The 24657-nt window shown below is 52.0% G+C and overlaps 2 protein-coding genes across 2 annotated transcripts in view; both read left to right on the top strand.

The window, feature by feature from the left end:
* The first annotated feature begins 289 nt into the window (after window positions 1-289).
* ATF6B (activating transcription factor 6 beta) lies at window positions 290-8675 on the top strand. The gene is given in 20 exon segments (XM_059399916.1): window positions 290-428; window positions 796-875; window positions 1012-1090; window positions 1546-1637; window positions 2169-2304; window positions 3665-3750; window positions 3893-4028; window positions 4112-4243; window positions 4393-4526; window positions 5194-5379; window positions 5469-5560; window positions 5982-6161; window positions 6321-6428; window positions 6572-6653; window positions 6845-6912; window positions 7136-7247; window positions 7386-7470; window positions 7967-7983; window positions 7985-8071; window positions 8073-8675. Coding segments are annotated over 20 exon segments (2130 nt in total). The 5' UTR covers window positions 290-316; the 3' UTR covers window positions 8199-8675.
* A 5442-nt stretch (window positions 8676-14117) lies between these two features.
* Window positions 14118-24657, top strand: part of TNXB (tenascin XB) — a 53711-nt gene continuing 43171 nt past the window's right edge. Inside the window, 3 exon segments of the mRNA XM_059399915.1 lie at window positions 14118-14311; window positions 23190-23600; window positions 23980-24657. The exon segment at window positions 23980-24657 is cut by the window's right edge and continues 8 nt beyond it. Coding sequence (XP_059255898.1) covers window positions 23201-23600; window positions 23980-24657 — 1078 coding nt within the window. The 5' untranslated portion in view covers window positions 14118-14311; window positions 23190-23200.

The raw sequence follows: 24657 nt of genomic DNA, 5'->3' as shown, positions 1-24657 counted from the left end.
AAGATAATGCAAGATCCATAAACGACTAAAGTTAGGACTGACTAGGGAGATGGCGGGCCTTTAAATCCCGGGAACTACACCTCCCAGGCTTTTTCACTGGCTCCCGTTCGGCGCATGCGCAAACTCTACGGCCCGGTTGAGTGTGACAGCTCCCCTCCTGCCGCGCTCCCATTGGCCGGGCCTGTCCAGCCTCCTCATGTACTCAGCACGCAGGTCTCTTACTGGTCGGTAGAGCTTCCGGGACGACCCCCCCCTTTTTTTAAAGAGTCAACCCATTAGTTGGTGATGGGGAGAGGCGGGCCTTGGGAACGGTCTCATGGTTGGGGGGCGGGCGCGAAAGATGGCGGAACTGATGCTCCTCAGCGAGATTGCGGACCCAACACGTTTTTTCACGGACAACTTGCTGAGCCCGGAGGACTGGGGTCTGCGTAGTGAGGCCTCGGGGAGGGAGGAGGGCTGTGGCATGCTGTGCTCCTGAGGCACGCAGGGAGGAAGCGGAGGTCCACGGAAGAAGGCTGGGCAAATACTGAATCCATTACCCGAAGGAGGGCGGAGCAGAGGGCCGCGTTGTGCTTTCGGGGGATGCGGGAGTTGGGAAAGACCTCTACTCCCCGCGGAAACGTCGAGTTGTTCCGGGGTGGGGGAAGGAGGGGCTGAAGTTCTCCGGCTGTATCACGTTTCAAGTGGGCGGGCTGTAGGTCTGGCTGAGCCGAGCCAATGAGGGATGGGCCCAGGGCTGTGTGTGGATCTGTAGGCTGGGCCGACAGACGACCCCCTTGACGCTTTGCGTTGCAGACAGCACCTTGTACACTGGCCTGGATGATGTGGCCGAGGAGCAGACGCAGCTCTTCCGCTGCCCAGAGCAGGATGTCCCGGTATTGCTACCCCAGTCTTGTCTTAGACCTTTGGCGGGTGGTAGTTGCCCTGGAGCCAGGACTCAGCCCCAGACCAGAGATTATGGAGCTGTTAAATTCTTCACATTCTTGCTGTCTAATGCCCTCCTTTATTCAGTTTGGCAGCAGCTCCCTGGATGTGGGGATGGATGTCAGTCCCCCTGAGCCACCTTGGGACCCCCTGCCTATCTTCCCAGGTAAGATGTCCTTTCTGAGGGGCGCCTGGGTGGCTCAATTGGTTGAATGTCTACCTTTGGCTCAGGTCATGATCGTTAGGGTCCTGGGATCCAGCCTGCATCGGGCACCCTGCTCAGCGGGGAGTCCACTTCTTCCTCTGCCCCACCCCCATTCTCTCTCTCTCTCAAATAAACAATTGGAATCTATATCTGTATCTGTATCTATATCTATCTCCTTTGTGATTCCCTCATCCTTCCAAAACCCTCTTTCCACTGTTCCACAGGAACTACAGAACTCCCTGTATCCTTTTATCTTCTCTTCATAAGTGCCTGTGCACTCGTCTCTCCTTCAGTCCTTTATGTGTTCTTTCCCCTTTGCCCCAGATGAGGGGATCCTGGACACTTTTTGGACATTAGACACTTTTTGGACTACTCAGGCTCTGCTTCCTGATGATTCCCTAACCCTTTTCTTCCAGATCTTCAGGTGAAGTCTGAGCCATCTTCCCCCTGCTCCTCTTCCTCCCTCAGTTCTGAATCATCCCGTCTTTCCACAGAGCCCTCCAGCCAGGTGAGAGCCATCTCCTTCCTTCTACTGTTTGTGACAGGGACTGTGTTCCATTCCCTTCACACATAGATGCTGAGAAATTTTGTGTGCTATAGGTCATGGAGTAGTTGTGGTGCCTTTGAATTTCTTTAGTATCCTCCTTTTATGTGTGTCTCTGCTATGGTTGTCTAAAAAAAAAAACAAGGAGTCTTTTAATATACAGAGATAGGTGGCAGCCGTGGTAGGGCTGGGAAGAAGAAAGCTGTTGACTGCTGAGAATTCTAGAATTGCTCTTGCCCAAGTTGTCCATCTAAGGCAATATTTATAATCATGGGACTTCATCAACCCTCCCAGGAATAAAGTAGGAAGAGAAAATGAGGGGCCTGAGACAGCTTTGGGAGATACTTAGTACCATTCAAACCAGAATGTCAAATAATTAGTAAGCTCTAAAGCTTTTGTTCTTGCTCTTGCTCTCAACACCTTCCCTTGTTTTTTTTCTTTTCTGTGCCGCCGCTCCCGTTCCCCCCCCCCCATTCACCTCCCACTCTCACCTAGGCCTCTGGTGTAGCGGAGGTGCTGGTTGTGAAGACAGAGTCCTTGGCGCCCCCACTCTGCCTCCTAGGAGATGATCCAACATCCCCGTTTGAAACCGTCCAGATCAATGTGGGTCCCACCTCTGATAACCCCTCAGGTAATAAGAGTCTGCCACCACCCCCAGGCTTTACTAAGGCAGAGTATGTGTGTGTTTAGATGGGGGAAGGAATGCAGACAACAAGACAGGGAAGAAAAGGTAGGGAGGGGAAATGGCAGATGACCAGGAAAGAGGCCAGGAAGGGGAGGGAGAATTTTAGGAAACCACAGGAAAGGCAACCCTGAAGAGATGGGGATGTTTTTTCTTTCTTTTTCTCATCCCTAGTATCTTGTTGTATGGCTTAACTTCCTATTGCCTTGCATTTAAAAACAACAACAACAACGAAACTAATGGAGTTTAGGGCATATTTATTATTTTTCCCCCAATGTTTTATTAGAAAATTTTTCAAACATATAGAAGAACTGAAATACCATATACCCAACTCCTAGATTCTATAATTAATATTCTTTGTGCTATTTTTGAGTGTTGCCAAGTTTATTTCCTCTTACATGTTTATACAGTAAGCCTTTACTGAGCACCTACTCCATACCATGTATACTAGACGGTGCCAGGGATGCAAAGATGAAAAGGTTGTGAGTGCCACTATGACCCAAGAATCCTGGAGTGTGATGGGAGGAGAAAGATGTGCACCATTTACTGAAGGTGTGGGAATTCCAGGATAGACATCACAGGATGCCACAAAAGCTCAGAAGAGGGGCAGCTCACCTGATGGGGGCTGGATCAGGGATGTGCTCCTGGAAGAAAGGTTTCCTGAGCCAAGTTTTGAAGGACTTAAAGAGATTAGCCAGAAGATGAATGGATGAATGGGGAGGTGGGCGTGTGTGTCTAGGGAACTTACATCTCTTCAGACTGGATGTGAGGAGGGAGTGGGAAATGGCAAGAAGTTGCAGAGGCTACAGGGCCTGGGGGCACCCTGCTAAGGGACTCTTAGCTTTTATTCTGTGGGCATGTGGGAACCTCTGAAGAGTCAATCTGGAGAGCAATGTGATTAGGATGACTCTGGTGGCAGAGTAGAGAGAGTGGATTGCGGAGAGGCAGGACCTGATGCAGTTTTTTGAGGCTATTTGGATGTCAAAAGGAGGCAGAAAGAATGAGGTAGAATGGATGAATTGCAGTGACTTCCTGCATAGTATTTGTGGGGCAGAAATGCGAACTTAGCTGTTGTCAGCACAGGGTCTCGTGATGGTTTCTGGAGCCCAGGAAGGAGAAGGCAGGGTCCTGGATAAAGAGATGGGAAGGGAGCCAGCAGATCAGCAGCCCATGGTTCTTCCTCCTTAGGGATTGCATGCCTAGGGCCAGCTTTATTTTCTGGTACAAGGAGAAATCCTTAATCTTAATCCTCTTCTCCTTCAGCGTTTATCTGATATCCAAAATTTTGTCTTATCCTGACCCCCCACAGATGTCCAGACCAAGGTAGAACCTGTCTCTCCATCTTCCTCCATCAACTCTGAGGCTTCCCTGCTCTCAGCAGAGTCCCCCAACCAGGTGAGCATCAGCTTTTCTTTCTCCTTCCACACACTTCAGTGAGTTCCTTCCGACTCTCAGAAGTATGAAAGCATTCTCTTTTTCAGCTCCTTCTCCTTGACACTCTTCCTGACTCACATATCTTCTGGAATGCCCAACACAGGCTTTTATAGGAGAGGAGGTACTGGAAGTGAAGACAGAGTCACCGTCCCCTCAAGGCTGTCTCCTGCAGGATGTCCTGGGCCCCCCATTTGGAGGTGTCCAGATCAGCATGGGCCCACCCTCTGATGGCTCCTTAGGTAATGGGGCCTCCTGACACCTTGGGATCCCTGGCAAGAAGCTTCATGTCCTGACATTCCTTCCTTCCTTCCCCTTCCTTCAGGCAAAGCCCTGCCCACCCGGAAGCCACCCCTGCAGCCCAAACCTGTGGTGATAACCACCGTCCCGATGCCACCCAGAGCTGTGCCTCCCAGCACCACCATCCTTTTGCAGCCCCTTGTCCAGCCGCCGCCAGGTACTAAAGAAGGCAAGGAGGTGCTGGGCTGAATTTCTTGGGGAGCTTGCAGCCACTGAGGCTCCCAACCCATGAGAGCTCAGGTGCCGGTGTGAGCACAAGAACTCCACTTTGCTCTACAGCTCTCACCTCTTGTTCACTTGCCCCAGTCTCCCCAGTTGTCCTCATCCAAGGTGCTCTTCGGGTCCAGCCTGAGGGGCCGGCACCCCCTGCTCCAAGGCCTGAGAGGAAGAGCATTGTTCCAGCTCCTATGCCTGGGAACTCCTGCCCACCAGAAGTGGATGTAAGTACTGGGGAGGAGACGGGTAAGGCTAGCTAATGGGAAGGGAGGAGGGAAGTCTATTGGGGGCGAGAAAATTGTGGAATGAGGAGGGAACAGAAAGAGTGAGGAAGCAAACTCATAAAATGATCCTGAAGGTCAAGTGGATCCCAGTTCATACATGAGTGTCAGCATCAACTCTATGTAGTCTTAGGATCCTTAGTTTTGCTGTCACTGTAGATGGAGAAATGGGAATGGTGTCCGTAAAATCTAAGGCAGGGGAGTCATACTGTGTTATGATTGTGGCAGTAGTTGGTAGAGGGAGGCTGTTTCCTAGGGAAAAACCAGGTAAAGTGTTCTTTAATTCTATTAAAGCTAAGCTGTGGGCCTTTAAAAAGGAGAACTAGGAGAAAGGAGGATCCTCCCCATCCAAAGAAAGGAACTGAATTTCCACCAGGAACCAGGATGGAGGAAGTTCTTCCTGTAGTCTGACTTCTCTCAGCTCTTGAGGACCAGGAGCATGGAGTGGTTGAGAAAAAGGCTCTTTCTGGAAATGTTTTAGCAGAGAGGAACAACCCCTCTCTGGCTGTGTAGGTAGAGGACCGGAAGGCAGGAGAGTGGCCAGCGTCAACAGTGGGGTCGGGATGCATAGTTCCCCTCTCCTGCCCATCTGGCCCTCTCGGTACCCTAGGCAAAGCTGCTGAAGCGGCAGCAGCGAATGATCAAGAACCGGGAGTCCGCCTGCCAGTCCAGGAGGAAGAAGAAAGAGTATCTGCAGGGGTTGGAGGCTCGGCTGCAGGCCGTGCTGGCTGACAACCAGCAGCTCCGCCGGGAGAACGCTGCCCTCCGGCGGCGGCTGGAGGCCCTGTTGTCTGAGGTGAGCTGCTCTGTCCCGGGAGGCCAGTGGGAATACCCGCTCCTCTGGGAAGACTTACCCTCTCTCTCGGCCCTTTCTCTGCACCTTAGAACAGCGAGCTCAAGTTGGGGTCTGGAAACAGAAAGGTGGTCTGCATCATGGTCTTCCTTCTCTTCATTGCCTTCAACTTTGGACCTGTCAGGTGAGACCTTCCTTGCCCCCAAGAAGCTTCAGGATGGAGCCCACCCTCCCCGCTGCCTTCCTGGTACAGTGCCTTTCATCGCACTTATGCACAGACGACACTGGTGTCCTCAGCACCAACGGTGCGTCCGGCCAGTCCCTTCTCTCTCCCATCATTTCTCTCAAATCGTGTGTCCTCACCTGGAGCCAATGGTGCTGATAAGATTCACAAAAATAGTCCCTTTGAAGTGCTTACCAAGTTCCTCGGGCTTCCTGGCTTTCTGAGGTACTGATGGTTCACCTTCCCATCTCACACATGAGGGGATTCACTCTTATAGAATAGACTGGAGCCCAAACGGACTGTCTGCAGAGCCCAGGATCTTAAGCAGCCCCTCCATCCAGCCGGAACTCCTCAGACCCTGTCTGTCCTTCCTTATCCCCAGCATCAGTGAGCCTCCTACGGCTCCTATCTCTCCTCGGATGAGCAGAGAGGAGCCTCAGCCCCGGAGACACTTGCTGGAGTTCTCAATGCAAGAGCCAGTTCAGGGAGTTGAACCCCTCCAGGGTTCTTCCCTGGGCCCTGAGGAGACCCAGCCTAGCGCTCCAGGCCGGCCAAGTTTCAGGTGAGGAGAGGGCCCTGTCTTTGGGCAGTGCTGAGGGTATCTTTTCCCCAAAAGTCACTTTCTTTTTGAGGGGAGCCAGAGTTCTCTTACCATCATGGCCGATTCTGCTGGTGGAAGGGTACAGCCTCCAGTCATCGCCCCCTTCCTCCCTCACTCCAGAAACCTGACAGCCTTCCCCGGGGGTGCCAAGGAACTGCTGCTGAGAGACCTGGACCAGCTCTTCCTCTCCTCTGATTGCCGGCATTTCAACCGAACCGAGTCCCTGAGGTGCGGGGGATTCCTGGCAGGGGCCCCTCTGCGGGCGGCCTGACCGGTTTGAGTGCTGAAGCACCAGCCCTCTCTGCCCTCCCTTCCCTCTGCTGTGTGCAGGCAGGGACAGTGGGAGCCTTGTCCCTCCTCTGCTTCCGTAGGCTTGCTGATGAGCTGAGCGGCTGGGTCCAGCGCCACCAGAGAGGCCGGCGGAAGATTCCCCAGAGAGCCCAAGAGAGACAGGTAGGAAGGGCTAGGGCTGGCTCAAGGAAGGCCCACTGGAAGACTAAATGTCCTAGGGATTTTTGTGGAGGCTTAAGGGATCATCTGGGTAAGTTGAGGGGTGGGTGCGAGGTGGCATCAGCTTCCAGGGGCCGTCTCTCTTTCCCTTTTGCCTTCACCCTCTTCACATTCTTAGATACTTCTCCTTCCAGAAGTCTCAGCTGCGGAAGTCACCTCCAGTTAAGGCAGTCCCCACCCAACCTCCTGGGCCCCCAGAGAGGTGAGTTGATGGGGGTGCTTGTCTGTCACTAAGGGAGGTTTCACTCGAGAGATCTAAACTCCCAGAATCTGTCCTGTGTGCATCATCATTGCCACCAGTGGCGTTATGCCTTCCTCATCCCCTGGGGTCTCCTATCTTTTTCTCTCCTCCTCTCCCGCCTTCCCCAGCGGGACCTGGGCATTAGGCTGGGCTCCTCCCAAATGCTTGTTCCCCACCTGGCTAGGGATTCTGCGGGCCAGCTGCAGCTGTATCGCCACCCAGACCGTTCACAGCCAGAGTTCCTGGACGCCATTGACCGACGAGAAGACACATTTTATGTTGTGTCCTTCCGAAGGGTGAGTGACTCCTTGCCCCCTCCCTGTCTCCCTGGGTTCTCTAGCAGTCTGTCTTCAGGCGGAGGCTCTAGAGTAGGCCTGGGGAGCCTGTCCATGTCTCTTCCTCCAGCCTCCCAGCCTGACCCCTTTGTTTTCCAGGACCACTTGCTGCTCCCTGCCATCAGCCACAACAAGACCTCTCGGCCCAAGATGTCCCTGGTGATGCCTGCCATGGCTCCCAATGGTAATTCTCTCCGTGCTGGGTCTGGAGAGGGGCCCTGAAACTGAAGAAGGGAAGGTTCTCATAGACCCAACAATGAGGAGTTTAGGGGGAAATGGAGGGAGTGGGCTGTTCCAAAAAGAGAATAGACTCCTGGATGAGAAGAAGCAGGAAATGGATGGAGAGAAAAACAGAGCTCGGGAGACATGGGAGGAAGACAAGGGTGCAGGCTGTCCCCTGGAGGGCCCGCGAGTAGGTGTGGGCAGAGGGGATAGGCTGGGAACTGCCAGATTCTCACCTCCTGTTTTCTCTTGATGTCCTCTCCCCTGTGACCTCCGTCATATGTGTTCTCTGTCACTCCTCAATGTCATTTTCTTTTCCTGCCCCTCTCCTCTCCCTGTGCCAACTCTATCCCTACCTCTCATTGACCTCCTGCTGCGGATCTGCCTCCTCACCATTGCCCCTCCCTCCCTGTCCCCCTCTACTTTTCTCCTCTGTTTGCCCTCCCTCCTTCTCACAGAGACCCTGTCAGGCCGGGGGGGCCCCAGGGGACTATGAGGAGATGATGCAGATCGAGTGTGAGGTCATGGACACGAGGGTGATTCACATCAAGACCTCCACAGTGCCCCCCCTCGCTCCGAAAACAACCAGCTTCCACCCCAGGCAATTCCACAGGTGGCCCCTTGCCAGCTTCTGCAGCCGGCCAGGCCCATCAGGCCTCCCACCAGCCTCTCTACCTCAGTCACCCCTGACCCTCTGCAACTCACACTGACTTAGAGCTGGGGGGTGGTGGGAGGTGGGGGCAACCAAGTAGGGTTTTCCAAGTTCTCTGATCCCTGGGCTTGGGGCAATTGGTAAAGGAAAGACAGGGTGTGGGGTTAAGCACTTATTTGGAGACGAGTGGGTTCACCTCTCTTCTTACCCCCTTTTAGGAATATAGGGCTCCTCTCATTTCTCTGAACCCCTAAGTCCTGCTTCTCTGTTTGAGGGTATTGAGTAAGATGAAGTTTGGGGGTGGGTGGCCGCCTACACACTCTTTATTCTTTTGTTTCTCTATTTTGGGGAGGGTGGTAGAGGTGGGAATTAAGTCCCCAGGAGGGACGAGGGACATTTTTACATTTTGGAGCTAGTCACTGGGAGTAAAGGAGGGGTGGTGGTGGGAGATCAGGTTTATGTATATGTACTATCTTCTTTTTTATTATTAAATAAACAACTTGGAGGGAGTTGAAGGATTGGTGGCTGCCTTTTTGGCTCATGACAGAGAATTTGGGGAAACTGGCTTCCGTAGGGCCAGTGTATCAGAGAACCAAGCACTGAAGACATAGCTGGCTCTGGGGTGGGGGCGGGGATGGGATCCCAGACCTCATGTCATCCCCTTGTCCCCGCCCCTACAACTCTGGGGTATGTCTGTGTCTAATGGGGGGATGAGGGTGGGATGTCTCATGGCGTGACAGCCCCGAGGATACAGATCCCTGGAATGTGTCTGAGTAAACAGGAAGGACAGAGGGCCCTACGCCCTTTGGGGTGAGCAGCCTCCCTGGGTCCCCTGCATTCTAGCAGGTTCTCTCTCCCTCCCCTTGATTTCCAGGACAAGCTGCTTGAACAAACAGCAGAGCTGCGGCCAGAGGGCTATAAGCCAGAAAGGAGGGGCCACAGTGAAGGGGGTGATGTTTGGAGGGAAGCGGGCATGTTGAAGAGCATCTTCTCGGCCCTAAATTGGAGGACACTGAGACTTGAGAGTCCTGTTGAAAGAATAGGATGAGAACGGATCCGGCAGGAAAGGCTGTGTTTCTGATTAGGAGGAAGGGGGACAGGACAGAGGGTGAGGGGCCAAACCTTACTCCACTTTGGGGGGATCCCGTCAGCAGCTCCTGTCCAGCAGTGCCTCAGGCCTGGCTCTGCAGGAGTGTCCTGGGTCAGCTAGAGGGTGTGGGTTGGGCCTGGGCTCAGTGCCCAGATGACTGGACAGGGGCCGCCTGGGCCACAAGCCCAGGCCTGAAGGAGGAGGGGAGAACCTCACGTGTCCAGCCAAGCTCCCCCACTCCCCATTACTGTGTTTGGGGTGAAAACAGACTGAGTAACTATGGCAACCTGGAACTAGGGCTCCCAGGAACTAGGCCTCTCCTCCCTCCGGAGTGCGGCTCTGGCTTCTGGGCCTTCCTGTCTCCATGTCCCTTGAGCCTCATGGAAGCAGTGAGCGCAAGGCCAAGGACTGGGGAGGCAAATCACCTGAGCTGGATTCCCTGCTTTACCTTTCATTAGTAGATGTCCTTGATGTGTAACTCAACCACCCTGGGTCTGAGATTCCTCACCAGTAGCATCAAATACTCCTGCATTCTTCTCGGGGTGGGTATGGGGGTGAAAGAGGTCCACAGTGCCTGGTTCATGAAAGGCACACCTGTCCCTTGTCCCTTCCACCTGTCTACATTGCCCTTTTCTCCTCTTCTCCACTCTTACCCAGCTGGCTGCATCACTGCCCCACCTTGCTTTCACTCCCCCTGTCTCGATGGCAGTGCAGGGAAGTGCCTGAGGGCTGTCTCTGGCTGGGGGCCCTGCGGTGGGGCCTGCTGTATGCCCCCCCCCCCAGTGACAAGGGACCACTGGCACTGATGTGAACTGGCAGTCGACTGTTGGCTGAGTTAGTGGAATGGGGGAAGGCGTGGGAGGGGCATGGAGCCAGGGGGTGCGAGGTGGGAGGGTGAAGGCAGGTCAGCGTCTGGCGGCTGCATTCAGCCCATGCAGATCCCAGGCCACAGCCCTATCCAAGGCCACCAGCCCCCATCAGTTTGTGGCCATGGTCACTCCTGCACCTCCTGTCCTAGGCCCACTCTGTCTTTCTGTTGAGCTGCTTTCCTGCCTCAGGATCTGGTCTTTTGTTCCTCTTACCACTCCTAACCCATAGACCTGTCACCTCTCCCACTTGGCTCTAGATTCCTCTCCCACTTCTCTTTGCCCTCCTTCTGGCCAGGAGTCCTCACCTTGTCTTTTAGACTCTTGTCTGTTCCTCCCTCCTTTTGTGTTTTGCCCTTCCTCCCCACTGCTTCACTCTCTTTTCCATTTATTTTTTCTTGTTCTTCTCATCTCCTGCTGTTGACCCTGTGCTCAACTCCTCCCACTTAATGCCACCCCCTCCCCAGTTCCCTTTGCACTCCTTTGTCCACATTCCTGGTCCAGGACTTCCTCTCTTCTCCCCCGCTTCGGCCCTCTCCCTCTCCCTCCTTCTTCCCCACTCCAATCGCCTGTCCTCTTCCCAGCTGTGGGGGCCAGGACTGAAGAGCCTAATGTTTGCCTCATCGTTCTGCTATGGCTTCTGGATACAGCACATCTGGATTCCGGAGCCCAGATGTGTGGTTGCCACAGCGACCTCCATCCCTCTGGTAAATATAGGCGCCCACCCGCCCCAGAGCAGAGAACAAAACAATTGTGTGACTTTCTTTTGTCACGAGATAGCAATGTCCTCCCTCCTCCCTTCTCCCCACACCCGTGTCTCCAGGCAAAGGAAGTCTGAAGGGTCCAAACCCTTCCTTATGTGGCTCTGTTGCCCCCTTTCCAGTCCTAGCCTCTTGGTTCTCTCCCATCTCTCATCTCAGGCTGTCTTTTCTCTCCGAGTCCCCCCGCCCCACCATCTCCTTGGTAGTGGAATGTTGAGTCCCCCAGCTTAGACTTGGTGATTTCTTCTTACTTAATCTGCATAATAACTGGATACAGAAACATGTTTTAAAGAGCCAGATCTTCTACCCTTCCTTCTCAAACAAGTTCTCCGAGGATCCCCTTCATTCGTTTCTGCCCTAAGTCTTCCATCTTTCCAAGGCTGTTCCTGGGGGAGGAGAGAGTATAGGCTTTGGAATCAGAAAGCCTGGGTTGAGGCCCACCTTCTCACCACCACTAGCAAAGTCCCTTGGACAGGTCACCTGATGTCTGTGATCCCCCATTTTCTCAGCCACAAAGTGGGATTAATCACATGCCTGCTCTCTGTTGGAAAGTGTTTTGTCAACGGAAGCCCAGTACAACTGTTTTCTCTCTTCCCCCGCCCTGGGACTGCTCCCTTGGATCACAGCCCCGGCCTCTCCTTGTTCCTTCTCTTTTCCTTCAGGTCCTTGCCCTTAATTGCCCTCATTCTTCTTTCTGTTCCTTCCCTTCTCCTTGTCTTTCCCTTTCCTTCCCATCTATAACTTTTATCCTGGATCCTCCTGAGGTGAGGAAAGGAACAAGGAGGTTCATTCAAGATGGAAGCCCAGAGCTGAAGACAGCTGGACTGAGGATTCTGAGACCAGCCAGAGCACGTGGACAGCTGTCAGCAACCCCGACCTATCTACCCATCACCTGAAACACCTCAGTGAAGGCCACCGGCTCTGCCCACTAGGCCTCCCGCCTCCACACCTGGGGCTCCTTCCAGACTCCCTTTCTGCATCCTTCTCACCCAGTCCTCTCACAGTTCGATAGTGATAAGCACTTATTAGACACCTGTGCTAGGTCTGGTGATTTCCTGACAAGATGCAAACATATGTAAGATGGGAGCTTCTCCAAGAGCCTAAATCAAGGGGCTGAGTCAAATTTTAGACAATGATGACCTCGGAACCTCAAATTATGTCTGTTAAGCTTCCAGTGGCTTTCTCAAGTGCCTTGTAACCTTGTAAATGTTTGCAATCCCACTCTCTTCTCTGAGAGTCTGTTATCCCTTCTGTCCCTTGCCGTGGACTTCCAAAACACCCCATGGCCATCCTTAGAGCTCTCACATCTCCAGGGTCCCCTGGCCACTCTGTGGGCCAAGTGTATTTATGGCGGCCATACTTAGTAAATAATAAAACCAGGATTAAGGCATAGGGCAAACAACAGATATGACTGTGGGACAGAATTACTGAAATCTAGGGATTTAAGATGAAATACATCCTATGTGCAGTCTGCTCTCCCTAAGAGATGCTGTTTCAGACCCTCCGTCACCCTTTCATGTGCTTTCCCCTCCCCACCCCCACTCCCACCCCCGCCCCCCAGGATCAGAGGGAAGTTGTTACCTACTCCAGGCCCTGGGGGCTTTGGGCCAAGGCAGAGGAAGGAAGCTGAGCCCAGTTCCGTCCAAGATGCTGACTTCATCCTCCCCATCAAAGCCAGGAAAAAAACAGCCACACGCACACCCAGACACACGGGGACACCCACGCGAGAGTCTATGCAAGCCTTTGCCCTCAGCCTCAGGTTGCTAACTGGGCGCATGGCTGCCACACACTGTGCCAGTGTGCCCTGACCCCGGAACAACATGGCCCTGCAAGCAGGGGGATCCAGTCTGGGGCACAGACACCTGTATCCACTCCCGTGGCAGACTCAGACACAGTTTCCTTTACATCCCTTTCCCCATCACATATGACGGGGCCAAGCCCTTTCCCGATGGTAAGGTTTGTAGCAGGGTAGCAAGGACTCTCCTCATGATACCTAGGGTGGGGATACCTCAACCTGGGTATTTCCCTTCTGTGGCAAAAGTCTCTTCAGCCCCTGGTCAGGGTAGTGAGCAACCGAGGGAAATGGGGCCATAGAAACAGCCAGCGTCCTTACATGTTGGTGTGCCTGCTGCCCTGTCCTCTGGTGTCAGTCTTCTTGTCTCTGCCTGAGGTCCAAGTGCTTTCTTCCTCCAGCCCCTAAATCTCCTTCCCCCTGCTGCTCCCCTGCAGGTCCCAGACATTAACCCTGTTCCTCTGACTTCACCCTGCCATTCATATCCCCACCCCCATATCTGCCTCTCACCTCTAGCGCTCTCCATCCCTAAGCCTCTCTCCTAAACCTCCTTCCTAACTTTCCGGCTTCCCTTCCCTGTCTCCCCTGAACCCCAACTTCCTTCCCAAGTCTTGTATATCCTGGTGTTCAGCAAAGCCCTCGTCTAGCCAGTACCCAAGCCTCATCTGCTATTTCTCTGGAATTTGCTGAGGTGCGACAATGAAAAGGGGGCAGTGATCCCAAGCTGAGAACCGGCAGTGGACTGAGCAGAACAGATGCGGAAAGGCAGTGCCTCTCAATGGGGACAGGGCAAGTAGAAATAGAAGAGAGAAGACTCAGGTGGGAACAATGGGACCAGGCAGGGATAGGTGGGGACAAGGAGTTCCAGAGAAGGCCAACTGCTGGGGAGGGATTTGGGCTTGGGAAGGAGGTTTCTTTCCCCACCCCATCCCCCACTCTCTGCTCCGCATTGCTAGGAGAGAATGGCAGGAAGAGAAAGAGCGGGTGCTGGGCAACAGGCAGGTAGGGCAAGATCCAAGCTGGAGTAAAGTAGTGGGAGAGGAGGTGCCAGGGAAGGAGGAGGGAGAGGGGTTGGCCATGGGCAAGGGTGTTGTTCTGGAGGAGAAACTTGGTGAGAGAGCAGGAGCATCAGGTAGGGAAACGGTGAGGGGAAAGGAGAAATGGCATAAGGATGGGGGATGTCAAGTTGGGCAAACATTGGGACGGGAGGAAGAGTACAAATGGGACAGGGAAAGGATGTGGGAGGTAGGACCAGGGATTGGGGGGCAAGACGAAGGTATTGTGGGACTCAGTGATCCCAGACAGGGAGGGGAGGAGGGGGGGCATGCGATGACGTTGGGAGGGCCTGGCAGGGACTAGAGGGGTGGGAGGACCTGCCCTATCTCCGCTCCCCTCCCTGACCTCATGCTGGTCCTCCCCTTCTCCTCCCCCTGCTCACTGCAGGCTCCCTCCTTCTTGCTGTCGCTGCTGAGATCGACAGTTGGGTCGCAGCTCAGTGAGCCCCTGCTGCAGGAAACAAGCAAGGGGACCTCCAGGGAGCTCAGGCTGCCGAGGCACGGTAGCCCTGCCCTATCTTGAGGACTCCCTTCCCAAGGTCAGGAACAGGGCAGGTGCAGAGGCACTGCAGTCGCCTGTTGCCCAGGTAAGGAACATAGCTCTGGGAAGAACAAGGGAAGAGCTGGGAGCAACGGGGTCTCTATCCTATCCCTACCCTAGAGGTGTAGCCGGAGAGCTCGCAGGAGAGCCTCACAGAGCAGACTTTCTGTTAGGACAGAGGAAATGGGACCTCGAAATAGGGACTAGACTCCCTGCGGAGGGTGTGTCTGGAGAGATGGGTCAGCGTGTGGTGTGTGGGGGGGAAACGGGTGTGGGCACATGGAGGGGGGGCTGTGGGTGCCAGGGTTTGGACAGGATCAGTGGGTGGCAGCAGGGTGGAGGTGGTTATCAGGAGGTAGGACTCAGCCGTGGTCAGACTTGGTGGGGGGGGCGGGCTAGAGGCTGAGCTAGGGGACAGCTGAAGCTCAGGAGGAAAGTGCTGGTGGAACCCCAAGTGCTCTGGTTGGAGCGGCTGAGCTAGAGCTCCAGGAAGGTGCCAGAGGGAGCCTCTCAACATGTGGGTTGCAGGGTCTGGGAGGGAGGTCTGGGGGTCTTAAGCCTTTAGGAAATGTTGAAATGGAGCAGAGTCAGGATTCCCAGGTCTGGGAAGGGCACAGAGCCTGCGGGGAAGATCCTAAAACTTGTTCTTGGCTGAGAGCTCTGCACCCATGACTCACGGTTCAGTGGGGTTGGGCTGACTGAGAGATGCCTCCAGGGGCACAGGGGCTCCGTCTTCCTTCCGTCCCGGTTCCAGGCTCTCCCTGCTTCTGTCCGTCTAACCCCCCCACCTCCCCACGCCCCATTACACGTGACACGCCCTGGGTGGGGTGGGCGGGCCCCTTATCTCGCCTGGAAAGAATTTAATGGCTTGGAAACAACTGGAAATGGAACTGAGAGGAACTACTGGGAAGCAAGTCGGAAACACCACAGCTGCCGGCTGTCCGCTGTCCGCTTCCAGACCCCGCCCCCCACATCCCTGGCTCCCCCCTCCCCCCTCCTCTCTCTCTCTCCCTGCCTCCAATCCCTTGGGGACCTGGCACCTCAGTTCCTCAAACTCCTTTCCCTTTGAGTCCTGGTCACCCAGTGCAGCACCAGAACCTGCCTTGCTGTCCCTCATTGCCCCCTTAACTCTTCCACTGGGGGCCCAGAAATCCTTTCTCTTACTTTTTCTATTCCTCTGGCCCATTAGTTCCCCAGAATAAGGGACATCTGGATCCCCCAAATCTCTCATTCTTGGCACCTTCTTACCTCCTGGTTCCAGCCCAATATGTGGAACCCTCCCTCATCTCCCTCCTTCCTCTCATGGTCCTGGAATCCTTCTACTTTCACCCCTCATGTGGCAGGAGGGGCAGAGGGAGGCAGAGGGGTGGGGCCCAAATCCCCCATCTCTGGAACATCCCTCATGGAAGCCAGCCCTTCTCCACACCTCTTGGGACCAACAGTCCCTGATGAGCGAAGTGTCAAAGTTGGCCACCACATGAATACCAGGCAAGCTGAGTCACAGCTGGGATGATGCCCCCACCTCTGCCAGCCCTCCAAGTGTGGGGACAATGCCAAGGGTGTGCGGCCTTATCCCCCCTCCCCACCACAGAAAGGAGCCCCAGACAGCCATAAGGGGGTGATAAGGGGGAGATACAAGAGATATCCAAGTTCTTTCCTTTCCTAGTGCTGAGAGAAAAGGGGAATTCTTCCAAGAGTTGGAAGTGCGAAGCTGGAGGGGTGGCTGTGACAGAGCAGGAGAGAGGATGGGGAGGGAGACGCTGGGTCATGAACTATGGAGGCTACTCCTCTCCTCTCAGAATTGCCTCACTACTTTCCCAGTCCTCTCCTTCCTGTTACAAAGACTCTCTTCCCCTCTGCCCCAGCCTCGGGTAAGATGCAGGATCCAATGGCTGGGGTGGGTTCCAGACAACTCGCAAAGACCCCCGGGGCTGTGGGGCACCAGGAATCTCCTGCTTCCCCCTGGGGAAGGGCTTCCTCTTTGGTTCTCCTCACTCCATCTATGTTCTCTGACTCACACACTGCCTTCTGAGAACCATGAGAAATTGACTTTCTTAGGCATCACCCAATGAATGCGTGTGGAGGAAACACGAAGAAGAGATTGTGTGTGTGTGTCCATGCATGTGCACCTCCGCACACACGTGTGCCTGCAAAATGCAGGCTAATTTGGATGGATGTGTGTATCTGTGTACCAGTGTGTTCATATTTGTATTTGTGGATGAGCACACACTTGGGTGTACTTGTATATGTCCATGTATTTGTGTGTGCACACACCCCTTGGTTTGCATGGCCTTAGACAAAGTGTGAAAGTTTTTGAGGGTACCTCAGAACTCACCTTGTACCCAAGGCTACACTCCAAGCTCACAGGCTGAGGGGCCCAGGGATGGAGCACTGCCTGCCTGCTAGACCTTTCTCCCTGGGCTTCTCCGGCCTCTTAATGCAGAAATGCTCTTTCCCTGGCATCCAGCTTTCCTTCCGTCTCTTCTGGGCTGGTAGCTATGTGAAGGATGGCTGGTCGCCCTGAAACTCTTTTTTCCCAGACTCGGAAGAGAAGTTTCAGAGTAGCAAGCCAGGAAGTGTGTGTGTGTATGTGTGTGTGTGTGTGTGTGTTAGGCATCCTCCCTTCCCTCCTCACCAGTCAGTGTTTTCACACTTGCCCTGCCTTCCTCTCTCTGCCTCTCTGGTCCCAAAGAACTGGGCAACCACCCACACCTCTGTTTAGCCCTTCACCCCAACTGAACCCTCCACATTCCACTGCTCACCACAGCCCCCTGTCCTGGCTCACCCTGAACACGTTTCTAACCCTGGTCTCCCTGTGCTCTCCAATCCTTGCCCCAAGGGGTCCCACGAACAAACACAGCTGGGCACCAGTCCCCAGATCAAGAAATAGGATATTCTTAGCACCTCAGAATTGCCCTGCCCTGCCCTGCCCCTGCTGTCACTACTTCTCCAGGAGCACCACACTTCTGACTTGTGACAGTACAGATTAGCGTAGTTTCTCCTCAAATTTCATATACATAGAATTTTTTAAAAAGATTTTGTTTATTTCAGGGAGGGAGAGAAAGAGAGCAAGCATGAGTGGGAGAGGGGGAGAGGAAGAAGCACACTCCCCTGCTGAGTAGGGAACCAGACACGGGGCTCAATCCCAGGGCCCCAGGATTATGACTGGAGCCGAAAGCAGACACTGAACCGACTGAGCCACCCTGGTGCCCCCGTGTACATAGAATTTTACAGCATGTTCTCCTTTGTGTCTGGCCTCTTCTGCTCAACCCCTTATTGGTGAGATCCATCCCTGTAATTACAAAGTTGTGGTTTGTTCCCATTGCCTTATTTTATTTTGCTGTATGAATAAGCCACACTTCATTTCATCTATTCCACTGATGTGAGATATTTGGGTGGTTCCCAGACTGGGGCTATTAAGAGTAGTACTGCTATGGTGGGTATATTGCTGAGGGTGGGATGGGTGGATCCGAGTGTTAGCATATAGCTCTGGTAAATTTGGGGGGATCATGCTCAACACTTTTCCAAAGTGCTTGTTCTATCTGGCCCTGCCAGAATCCACACCTGGCCTTCTCTCTAGCCTGGCTTCTGCCTGAGCCGCTGTTTCTGTCCAACTTCCTGTCCCAGACACTGTCCGTGGTCCTAGCCCTGACCTTGGTCCCGTTATTTCCAGCCCTGATGCTATTCCTCAGCTTAAATTAAACTTTTCATTCACTCATATGGTCAGTATTTATCAAGCACCTAATACATGCTAGATGCAAGGATATGACAGCCAATAAAAAAATCGAGTGCTATGCTTGCCCTCATGGACCTTACAGTCAAGTGCATAAGATTGAGTATGGACAAGAAAGCATTAAAATAATCCCACCAATAAATATATAAGTATAAATTGTTATACATGCTACAAGTGGGAGTTATGTGACTCTTTTAAAAATCAGTCCTGTTACAGGACTCTTTGATATAACATGTTGGGGGACCTGGGCAGGAAAGGTTCCCTGAAGAAGCAATGTGAGGCTGAGATAGAAGAGGAGGTCATGAGGAAAGGGAAGAGCACTTCACACAGAGGGAGCACCATATACAAAAGCCTAGGATTGGGAAGGGCATGAGAGATGTAAGGTCCATGGGACTGGAGTGGAGAGAGGGAAGGAAGTATTGTGGGAGATGGGGTGGGAGAGGTCAGCAGGGGCCAGATGATGTAGGACTGTTTGTCAGTGTTTGAAGGGGATTTAGAAGGGAGACACTGGAGAGTTTTTAGGGGGAGTGGGACATCCTAGTTGCCTTTATGAGAATGTCAGGGGCAAGAGTAGAAGCAGAGGGACAAGCTAGGAGGCAAATGCAGTTGTGAAGCAAAAGCTAGGTGATGGCTTGAATTCTAACTCAAAGAGAGAAAGAGAAATAGGGAAATTAAAGAGATGTTTATGAGAAAGTAAGGGAAATATCACAAAATATGGTGGCATTGATGGGGGTTAGGTTCCTAGGTTGTAATGCTGGATGAATGGTGGGGCCGTGAGCTGCAGTGGAGAACACAGTGGAGGAGGGAAGGGATACAGGAAGGGTGGCCATGAGTTCATTTTCAGGTATGCTGAATTTGAGGTGCCCAAGAAGAGTTGCCAAGTAGGTAGTTGTATACATCACTTGGAGTTAAGAGGAGATGACCAGGCTAGTTTATAAATTGGGATATAGTTTGGAAATTAAAATCCTGGATCTGGGTGAAAGCACCTAGGTGAGTGACTAGAAAAGTAGGTCTCGACTTTAGCTGCACATAACAATCACCTGGGGTGTTTTTAAAAAATACTGGGTAAAATTCAGTGCTTCCATTACTCTAGGCACATTTCAGGTGTTTGAGATCCACATAGCCCTCCTCCTGGCTACTACACTGACAGCCGAATAGAAAAGGCTGTGAAATGGAAGATGTAGTCAGCAGTATCCAGCGACTTTTGAGACATGTTAAGGAAGATGAAGACAAATGTCTCTCAGATTTTGTGACACTGAAATCTTTGGGCAAGCTTAGGGAGAGCTGTCTGATAGGTTGAAAGGAGTTGGGGAAGCCATATGAGAGAGCACTGAGGTAAGCATGGGATGGGATATGGGGAATTGAAACAGTGAGTACAGATAAATCTTTGACAACTGAAGCCATGAAGTAGAGGAAGGAAATATGTGCTGGCTGGAGGGAGTATGAGATTGGGGAAGATTTTGGTTGTTGCTGTTCAGAGAGAAAGCAAGAGAGAGAGCATGAGCACGTGTGTATGCATGAGGGAGGGGGAAAGGGCAGAGGGAGAGAGAGAATCTCCAGCAGACCCAAAGCAGGCCTCGATCTCACAACTCTGAGATCATGATCTGAACTGAAATCAGGAGCTGGATGCCTAACTGACTGAGCCACCAGGTGCCCTGTTGTTGTTGTTTTTTAAGATAATACTTTCATATTATGAAATACACAAATCTAAAGTGTATAGCTCAATTAATCTTTGAATATGTATACATCTGTTTAACCACCACCCAGATCAAAGTGCAAAATATTTCTAGTGATCCTGTCTTCTTTTTTTTAAATTTTTAAATTTTTAAAAAATATTTTTATTTATTTATGTATTTGACAGACAGATCACAAGTAGGCAGAGAGGCAGACAGAGAGAGAGAGGAGGAAGCAGGCTCCTAGAGAGAGCCCGATGTGGGACTCGATCCCAGGACCCTGAGATCATGACCTGAGCTGAATGAAGGCAGAGGCTTTAACCTGCTGAGCCACCCAGGCGCCCCTCTTCTTCTTCTTTTTTTTTTTTTTAAGATTTTATTTATTTATTTTACAGACAGAGATCACAAGTAGGCAGAGAGGCAGGCAGAGAGAGAGAGGGGAAAGCAGGCTCTCCGCTGAGCAGAGAGTCCTATGTGGGGCTCAATCCCAGGACGCTGGGATCACAACCTGAGCCGAAGGCAGAGGCTTTAACCCACTGAGCCACCCAGGAGCCCCTCTGATCCTGTCTTCTAATAGTAAAGATTAACTGCCTGTTTTTGCACTTCATGTAAATACCATCACTCACAAAGATCTCTTTTTGAATCTGGTTTCCTTTGCTAGCATTGCATATATGAAATCATCTCTGTTATTACATGTAGCAAGAGGGTGTTTTTATTACTGTGTTTCATTGTGTGATCATGCCACAATTTATCTGTTCTACTATTAATAGAACTTGTTTCATTTGGCTAATATGAAAAAAATCTCATGTACATTCTTGTACATATCTTTTGGAGAATATATGCAGTCATTTCTGTTGGATATTTACCAAGAAGTAAAATTGCTGGGTTATGAAATTGCTTTGTAGATACTGCCCAACAGTTTTCCAAAGAGGTTACACTAATTTATGTTCCTGCCTTCAATTCAGAAGAGTTCCAGTTGCTTCACATTCTTGCCAATATCAAGCAACAACATCTTTAATTTTAGCCATTCTAATGACGATATAATGGCATCTTGTTGTGGTTTTAATTTGCATTTCCCTGGTTACTAGTTTTGTTATACACCTATATATGTTTGTTTTCCTTATGTTTATTGGTCCTTTGAATATATTCTTTTCTAGAGTAACTGTTTAAGACTTTTGTCAATTTAAAACACTGGGTTGCCTGTCTTTTTTTTTTTTTTTTTAAGATTTTATTTATATATTTGACAGAGAGAGAGAGAGTGAAAGAGGGAACACAAGTAGGGGCACAAGGAGAGGGAGAAGCAGGCTTCCAGCTGAGCATGGAACAGGGCGCCAGGGCTAGATGGAAGAACCCTGGGATCATGACCTGAACCCAGGTCAGATGCTTAATGACTGAGCCACCCAGGCACCCCTGAGCTGCCTGTCTTGTTTTTTTTTTTCTTTTTAAAAAAAAATTATTTATTTTTAAAATTTCTTTTCAGTGTTCCAGAGTTCATTGTTTATGCACCACACCCAGAGCTCCAATACGTGCCCACCACCAGGCTTACCCAACCTCCCCCCCCCCCCCCCCCCCCAACCCTCAGATTGTTTTTCAGAGTCCATGGTCTCTCATGGTTCTTCTCCCCCTCCAATTTCCCCCAACTCCCTTCTCCTCTTGCCTGTCTTGTTTTTGTTTGTTGTTTTGTTTTGCAGGGGTTTCTTATTTTAGATTTTAATCCTCTCTCTCACTCTCAGTCAATATCTGTCTCTATCTCTCTCTCCCAACCCCACTACCTCCCAGCATTTCTCATACATCTTATCCCAGGTATGACTTGTATTCTTATTCTCTAAGTGGTGTCTCTAGATGACCAGAAGTGATCAATTCAATGAGTCCTAATGTATCCATCTCTTTTTTATGGTTAAGTTTTGTGTAAAATCTTTCATGGTTAAATTTTATGTGGTTAGGTTTTAAGAAATATTTGCTTACTCTAAGGTTGTAAAAATTTCTCCTATTTTTCTTCTATATGATTGTTCTGAAAGGTATTGCTTGGCCTTTCATAACTAGGTCCATTAGATTAACTTCAAATCAATTTCTATATGTGGACATAAGGTAGGAATAATTTTTTTTTTCATTTGGATCTTTCCTCATTTATCAAAAAGAGCATCTGTTTTCTTTTCTTTTCTTTTCTTTTTTTTCTAGTTTTATAGTTAAGTTGTTTTTTTATAATTTCATTAACAGATAATGTATTATTTGCTTCAGGGGTACAGGTCTGCGAATCATCAGTCTTAACACAATTCACATCACTCACCATAGCACATACCCTCCCCAATGTCCATCACCCAGCCACCCTTTCCCTCCCACCCCCCACCCCTCCAGCAACCCTCAGTTTGTTTCCTGAGATTAAGAGTCTCTCATGGTTTGTCTCCCTCCCTGGTCCCATCTTGTTTCATTTTTTCCCTCCCTACCCCCCACAACACCCCATCCTCCCTCTCAAATTTCTCATATCAGAGAGATCATATGATAATTGTTTTTCTCTGATTGACTTATTTCGCTTAGCATAATATCCTCTAGTTCCATCCACATTGTTGCAAGCATCCATTCTCTTTTTAGTTGCAGTGCCACCTTTGTCATTTTATTAGATGACCACACATGTGTGGGTCTATATCTGGACACTATTCTGTTCTATTTATCTATCCTTGCACCTTTATCAGTTTCTATATTTGGTAATGTAAGCACTGAGAAAGAAGGATTTTCCCAAACAACAGGAGATACTTGAGCTCCTATAAAAGCTGACAGAAGGATTTAGTGGAGAGTGAGGGATTGAATAAAAGAAAGAGAGAGGATAGTCTTCACCTAAGAAGCTAGTAGGAGCTGGATGGCAGGTGCTTGTGGAAGGATTGGCCTTGTACACTCATCTGCTAATCCGTTCAACAAAAAGGTGTTGGGCAGCCCCTGTGTGTCAGACACGGACATACAGCAGTGCCAGGATAGACGAGGTCCCTGTTGTCACATTGGTAGTGGGAGAAAGAGAATAGACAAGGACCCACAGGAACAGGTGATTCATGCAACAATAAATGCCATGAAGAACATGGGCAGGATACTGCCACAGAGTAATGGAAGCCCATTCCCACATGGCACCAGGGAAGGTCTTGGGATGTAAGAAATGTGAGGTCACATTTAAACCAAGACGGAGCCAGTCATGAAAAGGATCCCAGACAGAACATACAGCTAAAAGGCTTAGACTAATGTAAGCTTGTAATATCTTTAGAACAAACAGTGTGGATGGAAAAATACAAACAAAAAAGTGGGAGGGGGGCAGGGAGCTGGGTAATCAAATAGCATCAGAAAGCAAGGTAGAGACCAAATTGGCCCAAGGAGGCTTTCCCTTAAGTTTGGGCTGAATGTGGAGTTTCCCATGCATAGGAGTTGATAGATTAGTCATGGGTGATGGAACTGTGGGTGTGTATATTGGGGGAGGTGGGGAGCTATCTTGTCTCCTTCTCTGTAAAGCTGCTCACATGTGCCCTCTCTCCCTGCAGCCTCCTGAGTGATGCCAGCCCAATGGTTCCTAATATCCAGACTGGTCCTCTTGGTACTGCTGGGCACAGTCAGAGCAGGCCCTTTCTCTCCACGGTCCAATGTGACACTCCCAGCCCCCCGGCCTCCTCCCCAGCCGGGGGGCCGCACAGTGGAGCCCATTGGGGGAAGCCCCTCTTCTCGGCTTTATGAACACACCGTGGAAGGAGGGGAGAAGCAGGTGGTTTTTACCCACCGCATCAACCTGCCGCCTTCAGCCGGTTGTGGTTGTCCCCCGGGCACGGAGCCCCCTGTTCCTGCTTCAGAGGTACAGGCCTTGAAGGTCCGGCTAGAGATCCTGGAGGAGCTGGTGAAGGGGCTCAAGGAACAGTGCACTGGGGGATGTTGTCCCACTGCAGCCCAGGCTGGCACAGGTGGGTAGATGAGGGGAGAGGACACCAAAAAAGAGGAAGGTGGGGAAGTGGTTCAGGTTTAGGTGGGCATCACTTGTCCATAAAAGACCTTGGTATGAATTAGAAAAAGCATCTCTTCTTTCCCTTTGGGGGTGGAGAGTGCAGCCCCCAAACTCAGAGAGAGAAGTCACTAGGCTCTGTGTCAGCACTTCCCTCCCCTGTCCCCAAGCATATGATAGGGCCTTGGGAGGCCACATATATTGACTAGAAGTACCTGGAAACAAAGATGACCTTATGAAATGAGCCCCGCCTTGCTGGAGGGGCTCATGCAGGGGAGCACCGCATGGGCTTCTTCCCCCTCCCCAGAGAGATTGAATCCTGCCTCTCCCTCTTACTCCAGGCCAGACAGATGTCCGCAGCCTCTGCAGTCTCCATGGCGTGTTTGACCTGAGCCGCTGTGCCTGCTCCTGCGAGTCAGGCTGGGGTGGGCCCACCTGCTCAGACCCCACAGGCGCTGGGGTGCCCCCCTCCACCCCACCCTCAGTCTCCGGGTCCTGCCCAGATGACTGCAACGATCAGGGTCGCTGTGTCCGCGGGCGCTGCGTGTGCTTCCCTGGTTACAGCGGCCCCAGCTGTGGCTGGCCCTCGTGCCCCGGGGACTGCAACGGCCGTGGGCGCTGCGTGCAAGGAGTATGCGTGTGCCGTGCTGGCTTCTCCCGGGACGACTGCAGCCAGCGCTCCTGCCCCCGGGGCTGCAGCCAGAGGGGGCGCTGCGAGGACGGGCGCTGCGTGTGCGACCCCGGCTACGCTGGCGAAGACTGTGGGAAGAGGAGCTGTCCCCGAGGCTGCAGCCAGAGGGGGCGCTGCGAGAACGGACGCTGCGTGTGCGACCCCGGCTACACTGGCGACGACTGCGGGGTGAGGAGCTGCCCACGGGGCTGCAGCCAGAGGGGGCGCTGCGAGGACGGGCGCTGCGTGTGCGGCCCCGGCTACACCGGCGACGACTGCGGCTCGCGGAGCTGCCTGTGGGGCTGTGGCGAGGGCGGGCGCTGCGTGGACGGCCGCTGCGTGTGCTGGC

This window comes from Mustela nigripes, chromosome 5, assembly GCF_022355385.1.
Source record: "Mustela nigripes isolate SB6536 chromosome 5, MUSNIG.SB6536, whole genome shotgun sequence".
Taxonomy (NCBI): Eukaryota; Metazoa; Chordata; class Mammalia; order Carnivora; family Mustelidae; genus Mustela; species Mustela nigripes.
This window is presented reverse-complemented; position numbering and strand designations above follow the sequence as displayed.